At 39.5% G+C, this 19,753-nt stretch overlaps 2 protein-coding genes across 2 annotated transcripts; both read left to right on the forward strand.

The window, feature by feature from the left end:
• The first annotated feature begins 7,169 nt into the window (after positions 1–7,169).
• LOC137090721 (antimicrobial peptide NK-lysin-like) lies at positions 7,170–8,334 on the forward strand. Its single transcript, XM_067454674.1, has 5 exons — positions 7,170–7,278; positions 7,377–7,441; positions 7,730–7,828; positions 7,900–8,057; positions 8,211–8,334. Exons 1-5 carry the CDS (start codon positions 7,236–7,238, stop codon positions 8,251–8,253), a joined length of 408 nt encoding a protein of 135 aa, XP_067310775.1. The 5' UTR covers positions 7,170–7,235; the 3' UTR covers positions 8,254–8,334.
• A 3,933-nt stretch (positions 8,335–12,267) lies between these two features.
• On the forward strand, positions 12,268–17,726 carry LOC137090722 (uncharacterized). The gene is made up of 2 exons (XM_067454675.1): positions 12,268–12,779; positions 13,053–17,726. The coding sequence occupies exon 2, from the start codon at positions 14,323–14,325 to the stop codon at positions 16,264–16,266; it is 1,944 nt and encodes a 647-aa protein (XP_067310776.1). The 5' UTR covers positions 12,268–12,779; positions 13,053–14,322; the 3' UTR covers positions 16,267–17,726.
• Positions 17,727–19,753: the final 2,027 nt, after the last annotated feature.

The following is a 19,753-nucleotide window of genomic DNA, read 5'->3' on the forward strand; positions in this document are numbered from 1 at the left end:
TATTTTCACCAAACTTGACACACATATGTATGGGCTCACTATGAGGACACATAAAAAAATTGGTGGGATTGTGCCTCTTGGTGGCGCTATAATAAAACAAAACATGAAATTCCCATTGACTTCAATGCAGTATTATGGTTTAAAATGCTAATGCTATAATTTACGAATGCATTAGCGTATCGTTACAAAACTCGGTATGTGTCTTCCGCTCCATGTCCTGAAGATACTCAAAAAGTTTCGGGGTAGCGCCACCTTGTGGTCAAAAGTTGTAATAAAATGTACAGAAATGCGAATAACTTTTGATTAAATTAACCCATTGTAATGAAACTGGTCATAATACAGTCAATGGCTCATGCCGAGAACATGGATACCAATTGTGCCATATTTTGCAAACCTATCTGTCCTCCGTCTTGTTATTTGTTAAAAACCTACTTTTTCAAACTCATCCTAGACCGTTTGTCCGATTTTCACCAAAATTGAACCGTATCGTCTTTAGACCATGCCGACAAATAGTTATGGATTTCATGTTGATAGACAAAACAGTTTTCATATACCACTGCAACAGAGTTGAGCCATGATGCAAAAATGACTCTTGAGGCTGTATCTCTGCAATGCTTTGACATATTGACACCAAACTTTGCATGTGTCATTGTCATCTCAATCTGACTAAACCACATCAGTTTCGTAACAGTGACACCTATTGGTCGAAAGTGATAAACCATTAAACCATTATTATTGACTGTATTTAAAATTTGACTGCTATTTTGCCTAAAATCAACTTAATAGGTCCTTAATGGCTCATTGTTGCAGTTGGCTTGAGACTTCCAGCCATGCTGGCATGTCTTGTCTTCTTCTTTGCGCTTGGCCCCGATAATGGCTGCTTGCAGCTATATTTGGATTTGTTTTTATGTTGCAGGGATGATTTTATTATATTCAAAACTGCTTTAAAGAGATTAATTGACAGGTTATATGTTGTAGGCCTTGGTAAACACATGGAAGATGGATGTGCCATTGAGTACAGATCCACTCAGGAGGAGGATGGTGAAGCTGTTTCTGTGCTTGCAGACACCATAGCAGAAGGAGGCTTATGTTACTGTATGGAGAGCAGATGTGCTAACTGGATATCGAGTGGGCAGGTGTGTTGGTGTATGGGTGAGAGCTGAACTGAGCTGGATGATGATATCTCTGATTTCTGCAGAACTGCTTTATTACTAAATTTAACTAATTTCATAATGTATTAACTTTACACAATTATTGAACCAAACTGAATAATGAAACTGTAGTCTTTTTTAGAGCTGATTTATAGCAGAATTTAATTTAATTTTAATTATTTTGTTATATTATATTGCATTATTGATGCCTATTGGCAATTGTCACTGTAAAGCTGCTTTGAAACAATATGTAATGTCCAAAGTTATATTATACATGACATGACTTGATTTGACCCCCAGAGGGCCACAAGGGGGTGTTCCATATGGATATATTTCAAATGTTGATTTCTTTTCATTCTGATGATTATAACTGACAACTAAGAAAAATCTCCAATTCAGTATCTCAGAAAATTAGAATATTACTTAAAATCAATACAAAGAAAGGATTTTTTGAAATCTTAGCCAACTGAAAAGTATGAACATATGAGCATGTACAGCACTCAATACGTAGTTGGGTCTCCTTTTGCCTGAATTACTGCAGCAATGCGGCGTGGCATGGAGTCCATCAGTCTGTGGCACTGCTCGAGTTATGAGAGCCCATGTTGCTCTGATAGTGGCCTTCAGCTCTTCTGCATTGTTGGGTCTGGCATATCACATCTTCCTCTTCAGAATTTCTTTTTAGTCATACAGCCCAGCGCGTGTCAGTAGTTTTCACACCATCATCATTATTGATTATTACAGGGTTAGTTCACCTAAAAATGAAAATTCTGTCATTAATTATTCACCCTTATGTTGCTCGACACAGAAATGTAGACCATCGTAAAGTTTTTGATTTAACTTACACCATTACATGACGTGAGAACAGTTAGTTATCGATCACTAATTTTATTCGTAAATGAATAAGAGTATGATAAACCATAAAAAATACTCTCAGGATACCTGGAATCATTGTTACAGTACCCCAGGAACACCGTTTTACCATTTGTGTAGCAGAAACACAATTTTCCATTGTTTCTCTATGGTGCTGAAACTTGTCTGAATTCCGGTTCCAGTGCAACTGATCCTCAACTGCTATTGGCTCATCTGCGTTCGAGGGGAGGGGCTTACCAATAGGTCAAGTTGCTTTGCATGAATGTGTGGGTAACAAGTAGAAATAGGTACTACTCCTTCTCCTTCAAGGCGGAATGCACTCTCACTCACTCGCTGATGAGTGGGCAAGCCGTGGATGGAGCGTGAGCTGTACATCGCATGTGTGCATTATATTACTGTTGCTCTTTGCCGTTTATTTCTTATTTCTCATTTCTTATTATATTCTTATTGTTTCAGTAATGTAGTTGTCAGTGAAGTCTTGCAAACTGCCCCATGTGTGCGTGGGAACGGCGCTGATAATAAACCCCATGTGAAACGTCAGATAGCTTACGTCATTTTTGCTTGCACTTGTCTGCAACCATTTGGTCCAGCTATCTGGTCTCTCTGTAAAGTGTTACATGTGCTAATCATCTTATTTTCTAAATCTGGTTGTCTTGATGTACCATGGTTTACCATGCCTAATATCAGTGTAACTCACTGCAGTATGCAACAAGTATTTCATAGTAGCCGCGAGTGAACGCACAGAGTATCATTAAAACATAACTTTCAACACACTCCAATGTGTCTTATATGATTAAACAGCGCTGTTTTACCCCACATATGCATGACCAGAAGAAGCTGAAACATTTGTCTGCGGCATAATAAAAGCTTGAGATATATCCAGCTGCAGCCCCGCAGAACACCAGTTTCAGAACTCCATCCACAGAACCGGAAGTGAGCGGAGCTACCCATACATGTTGTTTTCATATGGATTGTAATCAGATTGATGTCTACAATATTTGACATATCATTGAACAAGAGAAACATGCATTTAAAGCTGCAGTAGGGAGTTTTTAGAAAACGTTTACTTGGATTTATTTAAAAGTATTGTTGTTAAAGGTGCCCTATATGATTTGAAACAATATGTTAAATTGTTCTCTAAAATCTAAACAGAGGGTATGTGGCTTATTTAATGTCAAAAATTGTCCAGATACAGTTTTACAGGTTCATTTACAACCCTAGAAATTGTCCGTAGGATGTAATGCTCTGTTTTTGCCTTATTTGGAAGGGTTGTGAATATTAATGTTGAGCTCTGCTCTGATTGGCTGTTTCACTCCACTGCTGCTCAATGACAGCTAACACATCTATACCATCCATCATGGCAATTATTTTTCAATGATAACTTTGAATTGTCAAATGACTATCGTTTCAAGATGGTGAAGAAGGTGACGTTAGGTACAATGATCAACTGAGCGATCTGTAAGCAACTAAACAGTAGTAGTAAATGTAGTTAGTTTCTGAGTTGTGTGTTAATGATAAAATATAGGCTAATTTAGATTTCAATCCGTCAAAAGGGATTGACAAGCGTATCTACTGTTGTATTTTATGACAACACTGGCAGGAAATAATATTAAACTTTATCATTTGACAAACTGTTATGTGAGCTACTTGGAGTTTCCAATTGTTACTTAAGCATGTTGAGTTTGATCTAGACAACATGGGATATTATCTCAATGTTGTCTTACTAAGAAACGTTCAATTTAATCTGGAATGGGTTCGACAGTCAATAAGTGGATAAAATCACTACTTACGGCTTGCAGGAATATGGTTGAAATCAGCCCTTTCTTCAGTAACAGACGCTGAGCGAATCCTGCTTTATTGCCGCAGTTCCACCTGAAAATGAACATGGGCTGATATGCAAATTTTGGGGGCATACATATTAAGGATCTCAGCGATTGCGTCACAGTTGGTGCTATGTTGAAAGTAGCCTGTTTTTCCGTGGTGTTTTTCACAAACAAGTTTACATATGAAGGAGGAGGCAATGGTGTTTGAGACTCACTGTATGTGATGTCCATGTACTGAACTCTTGTTATTTAACTATGGCAAGGTTAATTCAATTTTTCATTCTAGGGCACCTTTAAATATTAAAGACATCGATCCGATCCAAATCCATGTGAAAATGTAGGCTACATGTATGGATAGCGCAACTATGACTGTTTAAGAACATGTTCTTTGGATGAGGTTCCGAAACTGGTGAGCTGCGGGGATGCAGCTGAATACTATTGAAAAGCTCTGCAAAATGATTAGCCTTTGTTTTAAATAAGTGACCTCTAGTGGCGAAAAATTACATATTGTGGCTTTAACACAATATACAGATACATTGGCCCTCATTTATGAAAAGTGTGTAAACCAAATTTCCAGCGTACACCTTGCGTACACCCAAACCCACTGTGACTTTGAGATTTATCAATATGGATGTTGGCGTACGGCACGCTCAAATCCTACGCCAGCTCAGGAGGTGGTGTACGCACGTTTTGAGTTAGTGTGAAAATGCACAGAAAAACTATTCCTAACATCATTAGGACCCACTGTAAAAAACAACAACATAGTAATTATAAACTTCGGTGTTTATTTTTGTGCAACGTAGACTTCAATGTTTAATTTGTGTGACTATAGGCTACCAACGCATTTGAGGCATGTATTCCTCCAGTTGCGAGCCTGTGCGGCAGCTGCGCACGGACTGGGACTGAATAATTCAGACTGACAAAATAATAAAAATTACATTCTTCTTCTTTTAAATAATAATAAAATAAATAATAACGACATTCTTCTTCTAAATAACAGTGTCAATAAAAATCATAGGCCTAATAATAATAATAATAATAATAATAATAATAATAAGAGTCTTACAAATTGTCATGCAATTTTTAATGTGAATGAATGGTAGGCTACTCCACATCACATCATCATATCGTACACCCAAATACATGTGCCGTGATACGAATTGAAATGCTAATTGTTTCAAAACGTGCTGTAAAATAATGCATTGTGATAGGTCATTTATCATCCAAACAGCTATTTAAACTGCTGGAGTGCACTTCTCAACCTCCACACTATTAACAGTACTCGTAATTTGGGTACATATTTGTTTGTTTTTTTGGGTGCCTTTAATCCCACTCTTTAAACTCCCAAATAAAACAATTTCGTTTTTTCCCACTTCCCTGATGATGCTCTCGTTTGGCACGTCTTAATCATCTCACTAGTTCAATAGTCAGGGCACTGATCAGGGAGTCAGCCCATTGACTTATGTCCTAATCAATGCCCTGACTAGTGGACTAGTAAGATGATTGAGAAGCGCCCGATCTCCACGTCGGAGACGTTTCGCTTCTTTGCCGTCTTCCGTGTGTCCATGGCGTAAAAAAATGTGGGCGTGGGGGAGGCGGAGACTTGAATATATAGGGGCGTGTTATTCTAATGATCGTTTTCAGCCGTGGCATTTATCAAGGGCAAGTATTGCGTACACCTGGATTGCAGAGATGCGCACAGTAATGCGCACATAATCTTACGCCAACATATACGCCGTTTCTACGCAAGATTGATAAATGAGGACCATTGAGTTGAATATCAAATGCTCAAGGGGCTCACACAAATACAGTGGAAATGTGCCTTGTTTTCTAAGAGACAGACCAAGAATAATGGTTCAACACATGAAAAGGCACTTGAAAAGAGTTGCTCCTCTTCAATGCAAGAGATATAACATCTGCTAGGGAGAATGTATTTAGTGTTCAAAGTCAGACTTCACAGGAAGAACATCTGGTAAACTTTGGAAAAAACAATGAGATGCCTTCATGTAGATGCATGGACTGGTGGAGACATCTTCTCCCATGCCAGCATTTCTGTGCTGTTTTTTTCCTTAGTTCCTGGAGGAGTTGGGAGAGTCTGAGCACTGCATACGGAAAGAGCCCACTCTTCAAGTTTGACAAGGTTTGCCTAGGACACTCTAGGACACTTCCTCTGACTTCTAATGACCTTTAAGGTGAATAGCTTCTGAAGAAGAATCAGGAGAACAATAATAGTCCAGAGGGAGACAGCTGCACTTAGAGTCCAGAGATAAGTCTGTCTCCTGCTGCTCCCTCAGAGACCATCCTGATCACCCCTAGTGTCAAAGCAGAAAAAGGAGATATCCAATATGACATGCCACATACAGAATGGGGCATTTAGATTCAATAACTGAACAATTTACAAATATTTTAGAAGATTTGAGGTGACACATTCTCCATGATGACATCCATGACCTTTCCTACAAACCACCATCCAAGAAAATGTGTTCATCAGCACCTGCCGCGCACCCAGAGCCACTTAACAATCCCAGAAAGATGCCCCGTTCCGGAAATGATGGTGATATGGGCAACCCCCACAAGTAACTTCCATTGTTTGTACAAATTCTTTTCATTAAAATGTTTAATTTTCTGTACTAGTATGTGTGGTATTTTGAGCTGTGGTTTCTCCTGTTCTTGAGATATAATATGGGTGATGTCGTCTCACGGTCTGGGCTGGTAACTGAAAGGTTGTAGGTTTAAACCCTGCAAGTGATGCTGGATCATTGTTTTGTGTGGTCTTGACAACTTCTGATAAAATATATTGGCTAAAATAGCCATATTGAGCATTTTAAGGAACTTTTTCAACAGATGACAGAAGAAGAAGTTATGTTTGATATATATATATATATATATATATATATATATATATATATATATATATATATAATTTTTTTTTTTAAATGGCTTGTGCAAAGATGGTTTATCAACTCTTACCCCCTGTTTACTGATGCACATCAGTAAGGTTGTTTCTTTCTTTTTCTAATGCATGTTTATAAAAGCTACCAAAATGTCCTAATTGAACAAAGGAATAATCCTGGATTAATCTAAACCCTACCTCTGAAACCCGGCTTTTATCAGTAACATTGCAACTTTTCACAAAGAATTCCAACAAAGTTATAAACAACAAAGAGAGTAGTGAATATTGATGAACATTTTATCAGAATAGGCCATTACTCACAATTCCCCTTGATAGTTTTTTAACAGTTATTCATATGTCTGGTTTGTGGTTGGAACGAAATGCTCACTTGTGGTTGATGCACAGCTCTATAAGAAGCGCTCCACAGACTTCTGAGGAACACTGAGTTTCAGATCTTGAAAGCTTCTACATCAGGCTGCTTAGAGAATATCTGCTAAGATGCTCCGGAACGTCTTTCTTGTCAGCTTGCTCATATATGCAGGTAAACTCATTACTATCTCAGTTCTAAAATGACTCGCACAATGTGCATGAAGAATCGTTTGCTTTAACTTGACATTATTATTGTTCATTTATTTTTAGTCTGCGCCGTTCACTTGGAGATTCGTGATGTGGACTCTGCTGAGGAAGAACTTGAAGAAATCCCTGTAAGCTTCTCCTGGTGGTAACACTTTGTTAATCAAGTGTATACTTTAAAATAAAGCCATTATGTGAAGTATTGCAACTCTGTTGCATCTGTTAAACAAGTGGATTTACCAGAACAAAATAGAGGGGAAACTTTTTACTCTGTTGCATGTGAATAACAGTGATAAACTAGTTAATTATAAGTAGCATAGTACGTTGCATTGTTTCGAGACATTGAGAGATTTGGGGATTAGCTTCTGCTGTATTCGTGTCTACTTTGAAATTAATTTCCTATTTTGATGTGTTTTCAGGCTGACAGCATGACGAAACAACAGATTTTAAATAAGTGCTCGATATGTAAAAACATCATGAAGGCCGTGAAAAAAAAACTCTCCCCTAACGCAACGCCAGTGAGTGTCATCATTATTTAACTTTATGTGCCTTTCAGAACTGCTTTTACTAATAATATCCTTTTCCTCAGGATGAAATCAAAAACAAGTTGAACAACACCTGTGAGAAAGCCAGGATGCTGAAATCTAAGTGCAAGAATTTTGTTGAGAAGTATTTGAAAACTTTGATTGATGAGCTGATGACTGATGATGGGCCAAATACCATCTGTACTAAAGTCAAGGCCTGCAAGTAGGTGCCACAAAAATACCCACTCCAAATGTTTGCAATTTTATCCTTTTTTTGTTTCTTATTTTTTTTTTTGACAGTAATATGGCACATAACTTGATGGTACATAACCTAAATGAGAAGATTTTGAATAACTTTTTGTTTTGTTTGTTCTAGGTCAGAAACACCCATAATGGAGTTCATTTTTAACAATTTCTGAAAGATGATTTATTACTAACAAAAATGTTGTCTATATGCATTACATTGAAAGCCAAATAAAAATATAAATATAAAATAATCAGTTATCTGTGTTTTCTTTCATTGTGGTTGAATCCAAGTGTTTTCTAATTATTCAGCTAAATTAAAATAGTTTACAATATACATAATTAAACAATTTACAGAATAAAATTCAGATGTTTTTCATGTCTAAGAAAGAGACTATATTCAAAAACCTTAGCAGCAAATATTAATTATAATAATATTTTCTAGTTGTTAGTGCATTGCTTTGCAGTGAGTTCTAAATAAAAGCTAATTATTACTTTTAACAAGCTCATGTATCCAACAATGAATGCAGATGCTTGTAGGATAAAAGCATTGCAATGAAATTACTCGATCAAAAAAGTATATACATTTATCAACTGCTTCTTGCAGAATAAATATTTGTTAAGTCTTTTATGATTATGACAGTTATTCATGAGCTTTTGATGTACCTGCAGTCCAAATGTAGGACCATAGACTGTAAAAAAAAAAAAAATGGACGTAGTGTCCGTGACGTCACCCATAGGATTTCGATAAGCCATTCTGAAGAGGCCGTTGCCATCTTGCGAGCGCGTCATCGCGTGTCCCTCCCGAATAACAGAAAATGGGCAAAGAGGGGGGATGTGGGCAGAGCTGAGGTGACGCAATGACTTTAGACAGTGGATAAATGGCTATCCACCTGTCACTCAAAGTAACCCACGCCCTTAATTATGCAGAAATGTAAGGCTTTATATAATGTAAACGAATGAGAAAAAAATTCACCCCCCTCACAGTTGTCATGAAGGGCAAAATTAGCCGTATAGGCCAAAACCACAATTTGTACCAGGCTGTAAAGTTGGGAATTTTAACATGGAATCCCTATTCAACGAAAAAATACAGAGATATGATTTTTTTTGGCCACATCGCCCAGCCCTAGTTCCAGTAACACTTTATAATAACAGTTAGGGGTTAACAGCTTATGGCTCAGGACCAGTAGTTAAGAAATGAAGAACGAGAGGATTGTAATTAATTAAAAGAAAAATGTACTTAAGAATAGTTCGCAGTTTTAAAAGCAGAAGCCAGCTTCAAGTCTCACAAGGAGTTTGTAGGCCGCACTCCCGCTCTCACAGTCTCATTGCCTCGCCCTATCGTACATACAATTGTCCCAACAGTTATACTGTTTTCAAGGTCTATCCACGTCATTACTGCAATGTTGATTATTCTGATTTGCTCAGAGACAATGCATAGTCATGGTAAATTTCCACTCATGTCCGTTAATCTGATGCACTTCTGACATGTTAGGAGTGTGTGATGCCTTAAAAATCCAAACACACGACACCTTGTTTCTATATATATATATATATATATATATATATATATATATATATATATATATATATATATATATAGGGAGGCAAGGAGAAGGCAAGGTCATAAGGTACTCGACAAAATCTGAATAACCCTTCATGGGTAATAAATGCAGTCAGATCATGACTTTCTTCATGTAACAAAAGCTGCAAGTAAGCATTCTCTATGTCAATTGTAGAAAATACAGTTGCTCCACACAGCGTAGACATCATCTCCTCAATATTGGGCAATGGATAACAGTCCTTAACAACAGCTTTGTTTGGTTCTCGCAGATCTACACACATACGAATGCCACCCGTCTTCTTCTGTTGGAACTACAATTGGAGAAATCCACTGCGAAGCATCCAAGAAGCCGTTGCAGTTCATCACTGACAGCATTTCGAACAGACAATGGTAACCTCCTGAGTTTCTGACGAACAGGTTTCACATCTGGAGAAATTTTTACCTTATGCACAAAGCCTTTTGCACATCCTATAGCTTGCCAACAGGCACAGAAGCAGAAAGTCGCATTACAGGGACTAAAGACTGAACAGGTCCTGGAAGAATAGAAGAACCTTCCAACTTAAGATGCAATCCATTTATCAAATCCATTCCAAGAAGAGCTGTGCCACATTCAACTATGAATATTGACGTATTACAGTTCATATCATCTCTGGTAACAGTAACAGGTAGACAACCAAGCAATTTTACAATCACAACTGCGAGTCTCTGTTTCTGAGCTTAAGCCATGCATGTTTATGTAACGTTAGTCACAATGTAGGCTATGCAGTGACTCTGATTTACTCTAAAATACAAGCATGCAAAAACATACTTCAGTTTTCAAAAATATAAATTTATAAATTTTTACAAAATGAATAGAAGACTTGTCAAATGACTATCGTTTTAACTTCTATGGTGGAGAAGGTGACGTTAGCAACTAAACAACTAAACTAACGTAGTATGACATATGTATCTACGGTTGTATTTTGTAATACAAAATAATATTAACCTTTGTCATTAGAAACACTATTTAGTTTTGCATGGTGTTTAGAGTTTCCTATTGTTACGGTACTAGCATCTTTCGTTATCTAGACAATGCTGTCTCTCTAAGAAACTTTCAATTTAATCAGAAATTGTTTAAACAGTCAATAAGTGGATAAATCACTACGTACTGCTTGCAGGAATATAGTTGTAATTGCCCCTTTCTTCAGTTTAAGACGCTGAGCGAAGCTTGCTTGAAATGGGCCGAGCAAACAAACAATTTTGAATTAAATTGTTGCAGTATTTTTTGTCTGTGTTAAATGTATACCCTGTCTGCTGTGTTCTTTGTCCTCGTCGCCCTAATAAGTTATGTCTATCACCTGTGTATTTAGGTCTCAGTTGCCCCTCAGTGTTTGTCCGTCGACGTTCATGTATTGTAGTGTGTTTTGGATTTTCCTGAGTTGTTTCTATTAAAAGTTTCCTATTCCAAGTTCTCCTTTGCCTTTGTAAGTTTGACCTACACACCACTTTTGTAACAGTCTGTGGGAAGGGTATGAAAAGTCCTCACGTCCCCTGCACAGCCTGGAACATGACATTTGTGTCCATGAGAGCTGCCGTTTTCCCTATCCTCGTGTGACGCTTGTTTACCTGCAGTCCTGATGATTCGCTCCATCAGTTCCGCCTGACAATGAACATGTTCGGACATATGCAAATGTTGGGGGGGGGGGGTACGTATTAATGATCCCAGCGATTGCGACACAGTTGGCGTTATGTTGAGAATCACTTATTTTTCAGTGCTGTTTTTCATGCACGAGATTTACATAAGAAGTAGGAGGCAATAGTGTTTGAGACTCACAGTATGTGATGTCCATGTACTGAACTCTTATTATTTCACTATGGCAAGGTTAATTCAATTTTTCATTCTAAGGCACTGTTAAGAGAGAACTGATGATGAGCTGATGATATACTGAGCAAGTCCCTGTGCCAGTGGATCGGGTTCCGGTGGTCCCAATTCCAGTGGATCGCGTTCCGGTGGTCCCGGTTCCGGTGGTCCCAGTTCTGAGGAACTCCATTCCCGTAGACTCGAAACAGTGTGACCATTCCTCCTGTGACCATTCCGGGCGTCTCAGTTCCAGTGGTCCCAGTTCCGGTGGATCTAGTTCCGGTGGTGCCTGTTCCGGTGGATTGTGTTCCGATGGTCCCTGTTCTGGTGGTCCCAGTTACGGTGGTCCCAGTGCCGGTGGATAATTGAGATAATGGTTTGTTGTCATTTCAGTGATTATTAATATATTAAATAGTAACTTAACCATTTACTAAGGATCTGTTTGATTATTTTATGATATGTAATTTTTTTAAGATAACTTACAATTTGTAAATTAATAATTTATCAATATCTAATGTCTTGTAAATTATTTATAAATGAATCTTGTAATGGAATTTACAAAACATGCATAACATGTTAGCATATCACTTGATAATCATTTATGAATATTTTGTAAATGATTAGTTCATCATTAACTAACCACTTATAAATGACTTACAACTGAACATTATTATAACATGCTACCCTAATGTACATTAGAAATTCATATACTTATAATATACAACAATGCTATTGTAACCCAGGTTACCAAAAATACATGACAAAATTTAATAAATGAGTCAGGACATTTTTTCTTTTCAAATAAGAATTTATTTTCATGAGTATTAGGACATCCAATCGAATTATTTTGTGTTTGTAAGAACCGACCAATGAGGATCGAGGATGTTCTCTAGCGCATTTTTTGTTTTCCGGATTCCGCACGCGGTTGGAGCTCGTGCTCTCTCTCTCATCGGCTGATCAGAAGTGCAGACGTGAATCGAGTCTCTCCAAAGAGAAGTAACGCATTTGAAAAAAATCAAAGACAAATATGTGATTTTAATTGAAGTTATACATGTCCAGAGACTATTTAGACTGTGAAGAAGTGAAGTTATGTGAAAAAATAGAGATTTGAGATTGATAATACGTGACGCAGCTACTGAGAAGAAGCCTCGTAACGCATAGTGCGTTGAAAAAGACGTTTTATGAGGAAACTGAGAGTTCATTTATTTCTGAGAGCTGGATGAGCAGAAAAAAAAAGTCAAGTTGTAGGAAATCCACAGACCTAAAAGGGATTGAGTGTTCAAGTTCATCGTGTTTTGGTGAGTTAAAATTCTCATGTCGTATTAATCTGAGTAAAATATTGCTGAAATGTTCATACTAGTGAAATGTAAAGAAAATGTGAACGATGTATTGTAGTGTCCTTTCATTTTGATCCGTGTGATACAAGACCACATGTGGTGAACGAATGTTGCACGTTCATATGTAAATATGCGATCGCCATTTTGGTGCTGTGTTGGATCATGGTAATGGATGTGAGATCTGTGTAACGGAAAAAAAAGTGCTAATGATGATTTTGTGACCTTGTATTCAAGGTCAGGTTTTTTCCCCTCTCTTTTTTCTGTTTTTCTTGTCCATTCTTCTGGATTTGAGCGAATCTTAATCCTGTCAAGTGCACTGCTGAGTTGCTGACACATGATCGATGCTTAACGGAGTGGAGTTTCTGGATTCCTGGATTTCGTTCTAACTCCCGTGTTCACGGAGGGAGTGGGGACTGGCGAGCCACACGGACCTAACAGCGAGCGTGATTTTTGTGACACTGAACTTGTCATTGCCGATTTGGACGGTAGGATTGACCCAACAGCACTTGCATCTGATTCAAATAGCTCTTCCAAAAGGATTAAATCGCAGAGGATAGACTGAGAAAAGCACACATTCGTCGTTCATTTCACATTCACAAAGTTGTGAATCATTTGAGATACTTAGAAATTGAACAACATTTTGAAAACAGGTTTAAAATTTCAGTGACGGGAATTAAATGTGAATTTATTGTTTTTTTTCTTTTTGCTTGATCAATGTAATTTATTTATTTATTTTTCTTACTTTCTTTCATTTCTCTGGTGTTTTATTAATTTGAAGCCAGAAAGACACATTTCAAAAGGGATTTAAATTTCACATTTTATTTTTCTCATTTTATTTTTAATATTTCAATTTACATTTCCTAGGGTGAGGTCCTCGGTGTTTGGGTTGGATTGATTGATTGATTCAGAAAAAAAAAACTGAAAGAGATTAGTGAAACCTAGAAGGGGAAATATAATTTGAAGTCAATTTTATTCGAAATTAGTATTTATTTATTTTTATTTATTTTTTGGTGATTACATTTACCTTTTGTGTACTTTAAGCTCCATTAAGTCTTAAATTCTGTAAAGGAAATAAGAGAGAACAGAGTTTAGGATCACAGAATTCATTTGAGGTCTTAAAGAAATTGTTTTAATTTTATTTATTTGGGAAAATATACATTGTATTTTATTTCACTTACTTTGTTTTGTTACACTTTTATTTTATTTTATTTTCATTGTCATACATTTCACTTGTCACATTTAAAAACCTGAAATTTGAAAAGAAATACAACAAGTTAAACCTTACCTGTTTGATGAGTGGTTCATTATTGTTGTGACATTCTTATTCTCTGCAGACGAATCTAGCCTTCTGATTAAACTGGTCCATACGCAGACTTTGTGTCTGTACTAGATTGAGTGAAGGGCTACAAACTTGGCGAGTAGCCAGCCAGGAGAATTTGGAATGTCATAAAACAATAGTGACTTCTCATCTGTGTCAAAGCAGCGTATAGTGTAGTTGTGAACTATGGATATTGTGAGACGTGAGAGAGTGAGTGTTCCTGATGCCGTTCTAGTGAGCGGTATAACGCTATCTGAATCCGATCAAGAGCTTGAATCATGGCTGATGCGTTATGGTAGTATAAAGCGAACCTTGCTCATTGATAGTCCAGCCTCAGAATTTCATCGGCAAGCTATCATAGAGTTCCAATATAGCTCTGCAATGGATGTGCTGCGACCCTTGTTGCCATTACGAATCGTAAGCACTTCTAATGCAGACACCTGCTTTAATGTACGTGCCTTGAGCAGTGTTTATTCGCAGACGACTGGGGGTGATGTCACTAGAGATTATCTAGAGGAACTGCAAGAAATCGCTAGAGTTAGCGGAAAACCCTTTCAAGTGTTGATTCAAGAGGAGCTAAAGAAGCTTAAAGCTGCTAGCTCTTCTGTTGAACCATCACCCACGTCGAGTGATGCCACTGATTTTCCAATTGTGGCCGATTCTCAAACCCGTCGGTTATCCGCTCAATCACAAAAAATAGTCGAAGAGATAACTGCTCCTCCATTGTCAGATAGAGCGTCTTTGTCAAGTAGCCAACAAAGCAAATATAAAAACCTGACCAAAACCGTTGATGAAAATGCGGTGCCCACATGTACTGCTCTGCCAATGGATGTAATAAGCCCCCCTAGCGTACAACGCGTAGTAGTTGAACATATTGTGCGAGCTACTGATGCTGTATCAACTCAGTACATTCCTGTGCGCTTGAGGTCGTTTTCAGGGAAAGTTCCTAGACCAGGAAATGAACCCGATTTTGATACCTGGAGGGCGAGCGTTGATTTCTTGTTGGATGACCCATCCATTTCTGACTTGTCTCGCACCAGAAAAATACTGGACAGCCTTTTGCCGCCAGCGGCTGATGTTGTAAAGCATGTTGGTCCTCAAGCATCTCCGTTGGTATATTTAGAGCTGTTAGAGTCTGTCTATGGGTCAGTTGAGGATGGTGACGAGTTATTGGCAAGATTTATGACTCTGCTGCAGAATCAGGGGGAGAAACCTTCTAGCTACCTGCATCGGCTGCAAGTCATGCTGAGTGCAGCGGTGCGGAGGGGAGGCATTTCAGAAGCTGAACGTGACCGAAGCTTATTAAAGCAGTTTTGTAGAGGGTGTTGGGATAACCGTTTACTTGCAAATTTGCGCCTTGAGGAAAGAAAGACCAACCCCCCTTCATTTGCTGAGTTAGTAGTGTCGGTTAGGGCTGAAGAGGACAAGCTAGCTTCCAAAGAGGAGCGCATGCGAAGTCATTTAGGAATGAACAAACCCAGTTTACACCCTTTTAAGTCAAAGGCCATCACAAATCAGCTTTCCACCCACGTCGCGGAGGTAGGGAGTGAAACAACTGTTGAGACAGATTCGAAAAGAACAATGTCGAGTATTCACACGCAGATAGCTTCTCAGAAAATCTCAGGTTCTAAGAAGGGGCAGGGTGATTGCCAGGAATCTGTGGAGTTTTTGAAATTAAGAGCAGAAGTAAATGAGTTGAGAGCACAAGTCCAGACTATGGAGTCAGTTGTGCCGAAAAAGACATTGTACACTGACTCAAGTTTTTCAGAACTTGCAGAGCTGAGAAAGCAAATAGCTGAGTTAAAAACTCAAGTGGTCACTTTGGAAGCACAGAAAAGTCGAACTCAACCGTTAGGTTCCCATAGAAATTTTGAAAAGGCGTGGCCTAGACAGTTTGAGTCGAATGAGTTTAAGCAGTCTCAGCTGAGTGGGACAGGCGTGCCCCGACCTCGTCCTGGGTACTGTTTTCGCTGCGGCGAAGATGGTCACATTGTCACCCACTGTGAAAATGACCCAGACCCTTCCAAAGTGGCTAGAAAACGCTGTTTGCTGAGGGAGAAACAAGCCCAGTGGGACTTGCAGAACCAGGTGAAATCGCAGCAGGTAAACTCCAGGCCGTCTCTGCAGTAGGGCATGCAGAGAGCGGGGCTGAGCTTCATTGCCCTAAAAAGAGCAGAAATGTTTTTCACACTGGTTCAATGTCAGGACGGTTGCCAAAAGGATTAATTGGGACAAAGTGTACTGCCCAGTTGTGCATTGATGGGACACAGGTGAATTGTTTATTGGACACTGGGTCCCAAGTGACCACAATTCCGTCTTCTTTCCACAAAGCACATTTAGCAGACCATCCAGTGAAGCCTTTAAATGCCTTGTTGGAGGTAGAAGGGGCCAATGGGCAGTCTGTACCCTATTTAGGGTATGTGGAAGTAATGTTAACTTTTCCTAAAGAATTCTTGGGGTCAGAAGTGGAAATTGGTACTCTAGCCTTAGTGGTTCCTGACTTGGTGGGAGTGCAACAGATTTTAGTTGGGACAAACTCCTTGGATGCCTTGTACGATACCCATGCTCAGGGAGATGTTGAGCTCAACCCAGCTTTCAATGGTTACCGAGCTGTGCTTAAGATTTTGAGTGCCAGGCATAAGCTGAGAAGTGCAGAGACTTTGGGGTGTGTATCCTTGGGTGGAGATAGTGCTGAAACGGTGCCTGCGGGTGGTATTGCAGTGTTTGATGGTTATGTTTACCTGAATGGTTGCTTTTCAGAAAACTTAGCAGTCATTGGGCCTTCGGAATTGTCTAATTTACCAGGTGGTTTAGTCATTGCCAGTGGTTTGCACACCTTGCCTAGCAAACGTTCCTTTCATGTGCCTGTGTTGGTTAGAAATGATTCCCATGCTGACATTGTGATTCCTTCAAGGACTGTATTAGCTGAAATGTATTCTGTTCAGCAAGTGATGGAGCCTTCCCAGGGAAGCGACTCCTCACAAGCCCAAGAGAAATCCCCTGAAACACAGATACCCATTGATTTTGGTGACTCACCTTTGCCGACAGAATGGAAGAGTCGTATCTCTGCTTTACTGAATGCAATGCCTGAAGTTTTTGCCGTGCATGATATGGATTATGGCCATACTGATAAAGTGAAGCATCGCATTAGGCTTAGCGATGAGACCCCGTTCAAACATAGGCCCAGACCGATTCATCCCCAAGATGTCAGTGCAGTTAGGAAACACTTGCAGGAGTTGTTGGACGCTGGAGTGATTAGGGAGTCTGAATCTCCTTTTGCTTCTCCAATTGTTGTTGTAAGAAAAAAAGATAATTCTGTTCGGCTTTGTATCGATTTCAGGAAGCTGAACGCGCAGACCATTAAGGACGCCTATGCCCTTCCAAATCTTGAAGAGGCATTTTCTGTTCTTACGGGCTCCAAATGGTTCTCCGTTCTCGACCTGAAATCAGGATACTATCAGATTGAAATGGACGAGCAGGATAAGGAAAAGACGGCCTTTGTGTGTCCCATGGGTTTCTGGGAGTTTAATCGGATGCCGCAGGGGATAACAAATGCCCCAAGTACTTTTCAGCGGCTCATGGAGCGTTGCATGGGGAGTTTGAACCGGAGTGAGGTTCTGGTTTTCTTTGATGACCTGATTGTGTTTTCAGAAACCCTTGAGGAGCACGAACGCCGTCTACTAGAAGTCCTTAACCGATTGAAAGAGTATGGCTTAAAACTTTCTCCTGACAAATGTAAATTCTTTCAGAAGTCTGTGCGGTATCTGGGGCATGTCGTGTCTCAACAGGGTGTGAGTACTGACCCAAGCAAAATAGAAGCTGTAAAAACCTGGCCAAGACCACAAAATCTTAAAGAGTTGAAATCGTTTTTAGGATTCGCCGGGTATTACCGGAGATTTGTTCAGGATTTTTCTAAAATTGTTAGACCTTTGAACGATCTCACAGCAGGGTATCCAATTGTTAGGAAGAGAACTAAGTGCAAGGAAGTAAATCGGCCCTACTTCAACCCAAAAGAGCCATTTATGGATAGATGGACCGCAGAATGTCAAAGAGCGTTTGAAACCATTGTCAACAAACTGACAACTGCTCCAATTCTGGGCTATGCTGATCCTAAACTGCCTTACTTGTTGCATACCGATGCCAGCACTACCGGGCTCGGTGCTGCTTTGTATCAAGAGCAGGAAGGACAGTTAAGGGTCATTGCATATGCCAGTCGGGGTTTGACTCGCAGTGAGGCTAAGTATCCAGCTCATAAGCTGGAGTTTTTAGCACTTAAGTGGGCGGTTACCGTTAAGTTTAGTGACTATTTGTATGGGAGTGAATTCACAGTAGTGACCGATAGTAATCCCTTAACATATGTCCTAACTTCAGCGAAACTCGATGCTACAAGCTACCGGTGGTTGTCCAGTCTGTCCACTTTCAATTTTAAAATCCAGTATCGAGCAGGTACCCAGAATCAGGATGCAGACGGATTGTCTCGACGTCCAAACAATCAGCTTAGGGATGATTTGGAGACCCAGAAGGAACTAGAGCGCATAAAGCAGTTCACATTAAACCATTTGGGCGAGGCCGAACAGCAGGTTATGTTTCCTGAAGTGGTGAAAGCAATATGTGAGCGAAACCAGATTTACCAACCTTCTACTGTAGCCTTGGTTGAGTCCTTAGTTGTGACTGCAGATGCATTACCCCAAGCATTTATGGATGAGTATGACCATGGCCTACCTGCCATTCCGAGGTTGTCTGAGGATGATTTGATGCGTAGACAGAGGGAAGACCCTGAAATAAGGGAGGTCATTGAATGTCTAGAGTCTAACAAAAGACCACCTAGTGGGAAAGGGAAGTCACTAGACATGTGTTTGTGGCTTAAGGAATGGAATAAGTTTGAAATGAGAAATGAGTTGTTGTATCGGAAGCGTCTGGATCAAGGAAAAGTACACAGACAGCTAGCATTGCCTAAAAATCTGAGAGAGATGGTACTTACATGTTTGCACAATGATATGGGCCACCTAGGTGTGGAGAGGACCCTCGATCTTCTTCGTTCACGGTTTTATTGGCCACGAATGGCCAGTGCCGTGGAAAGAAAGATAAGAACTTGTGAGCGTTGTGTTAGAAGAAAGTCCCCTGTGCAGAAGGCTGCTCCATTGGTAAACATACAGACCAGCAGGCCGTTAGAGTTAGTCTGTATGGACTTCCTATCAGTAGAACCCGACAGCAGCAACACAAAAGACATTTTGGTCATCACTGATCACTTTACAAAGTATGCTATCGCCATTCCCACTCGAAATCAAAAAGCTCAGACGGTTGCTAAGTGCCTCTGGGACCATTTTTTAGTGCATTATGGTTTCCCAGAGAAACTTCACAGCGATCAAGGGCCAGATTTTGAGTCTCATACAATCCGGGAATTGTGTAAAATTGCTGGCATTCGTAAAGTAAGAACAACGCCGTACCACCCTAGGGGAAACCCAGTAGAGCGGTTTAATAGAACTCTGTTGCAGATGTTAGGTACCCTAGAAAACAAACAGAAAGCTCATTGGAAAGAATATGTCAAACCATTGGTTCATGCGTACAATTGCACCAGAAACGACGTTACGGGCTACTCACCTTATGAGCTCATGTT

The sequence above is a fragment of the Pseudorasbora parva genome, chromosome 10, assembly GCF_024679245.1.
Source record: "Pseudorasbora parva isolate DD20220531a chromosome 10, ASM2467924v1, whole genome shotgun sequence".
Lineage (NCBI taxonomy): Eukaryota > Metazoa > Chordata > Actinopteri > Cypriniformes > Gobionidae > Pseudorasbora > Pseudorasbora parva.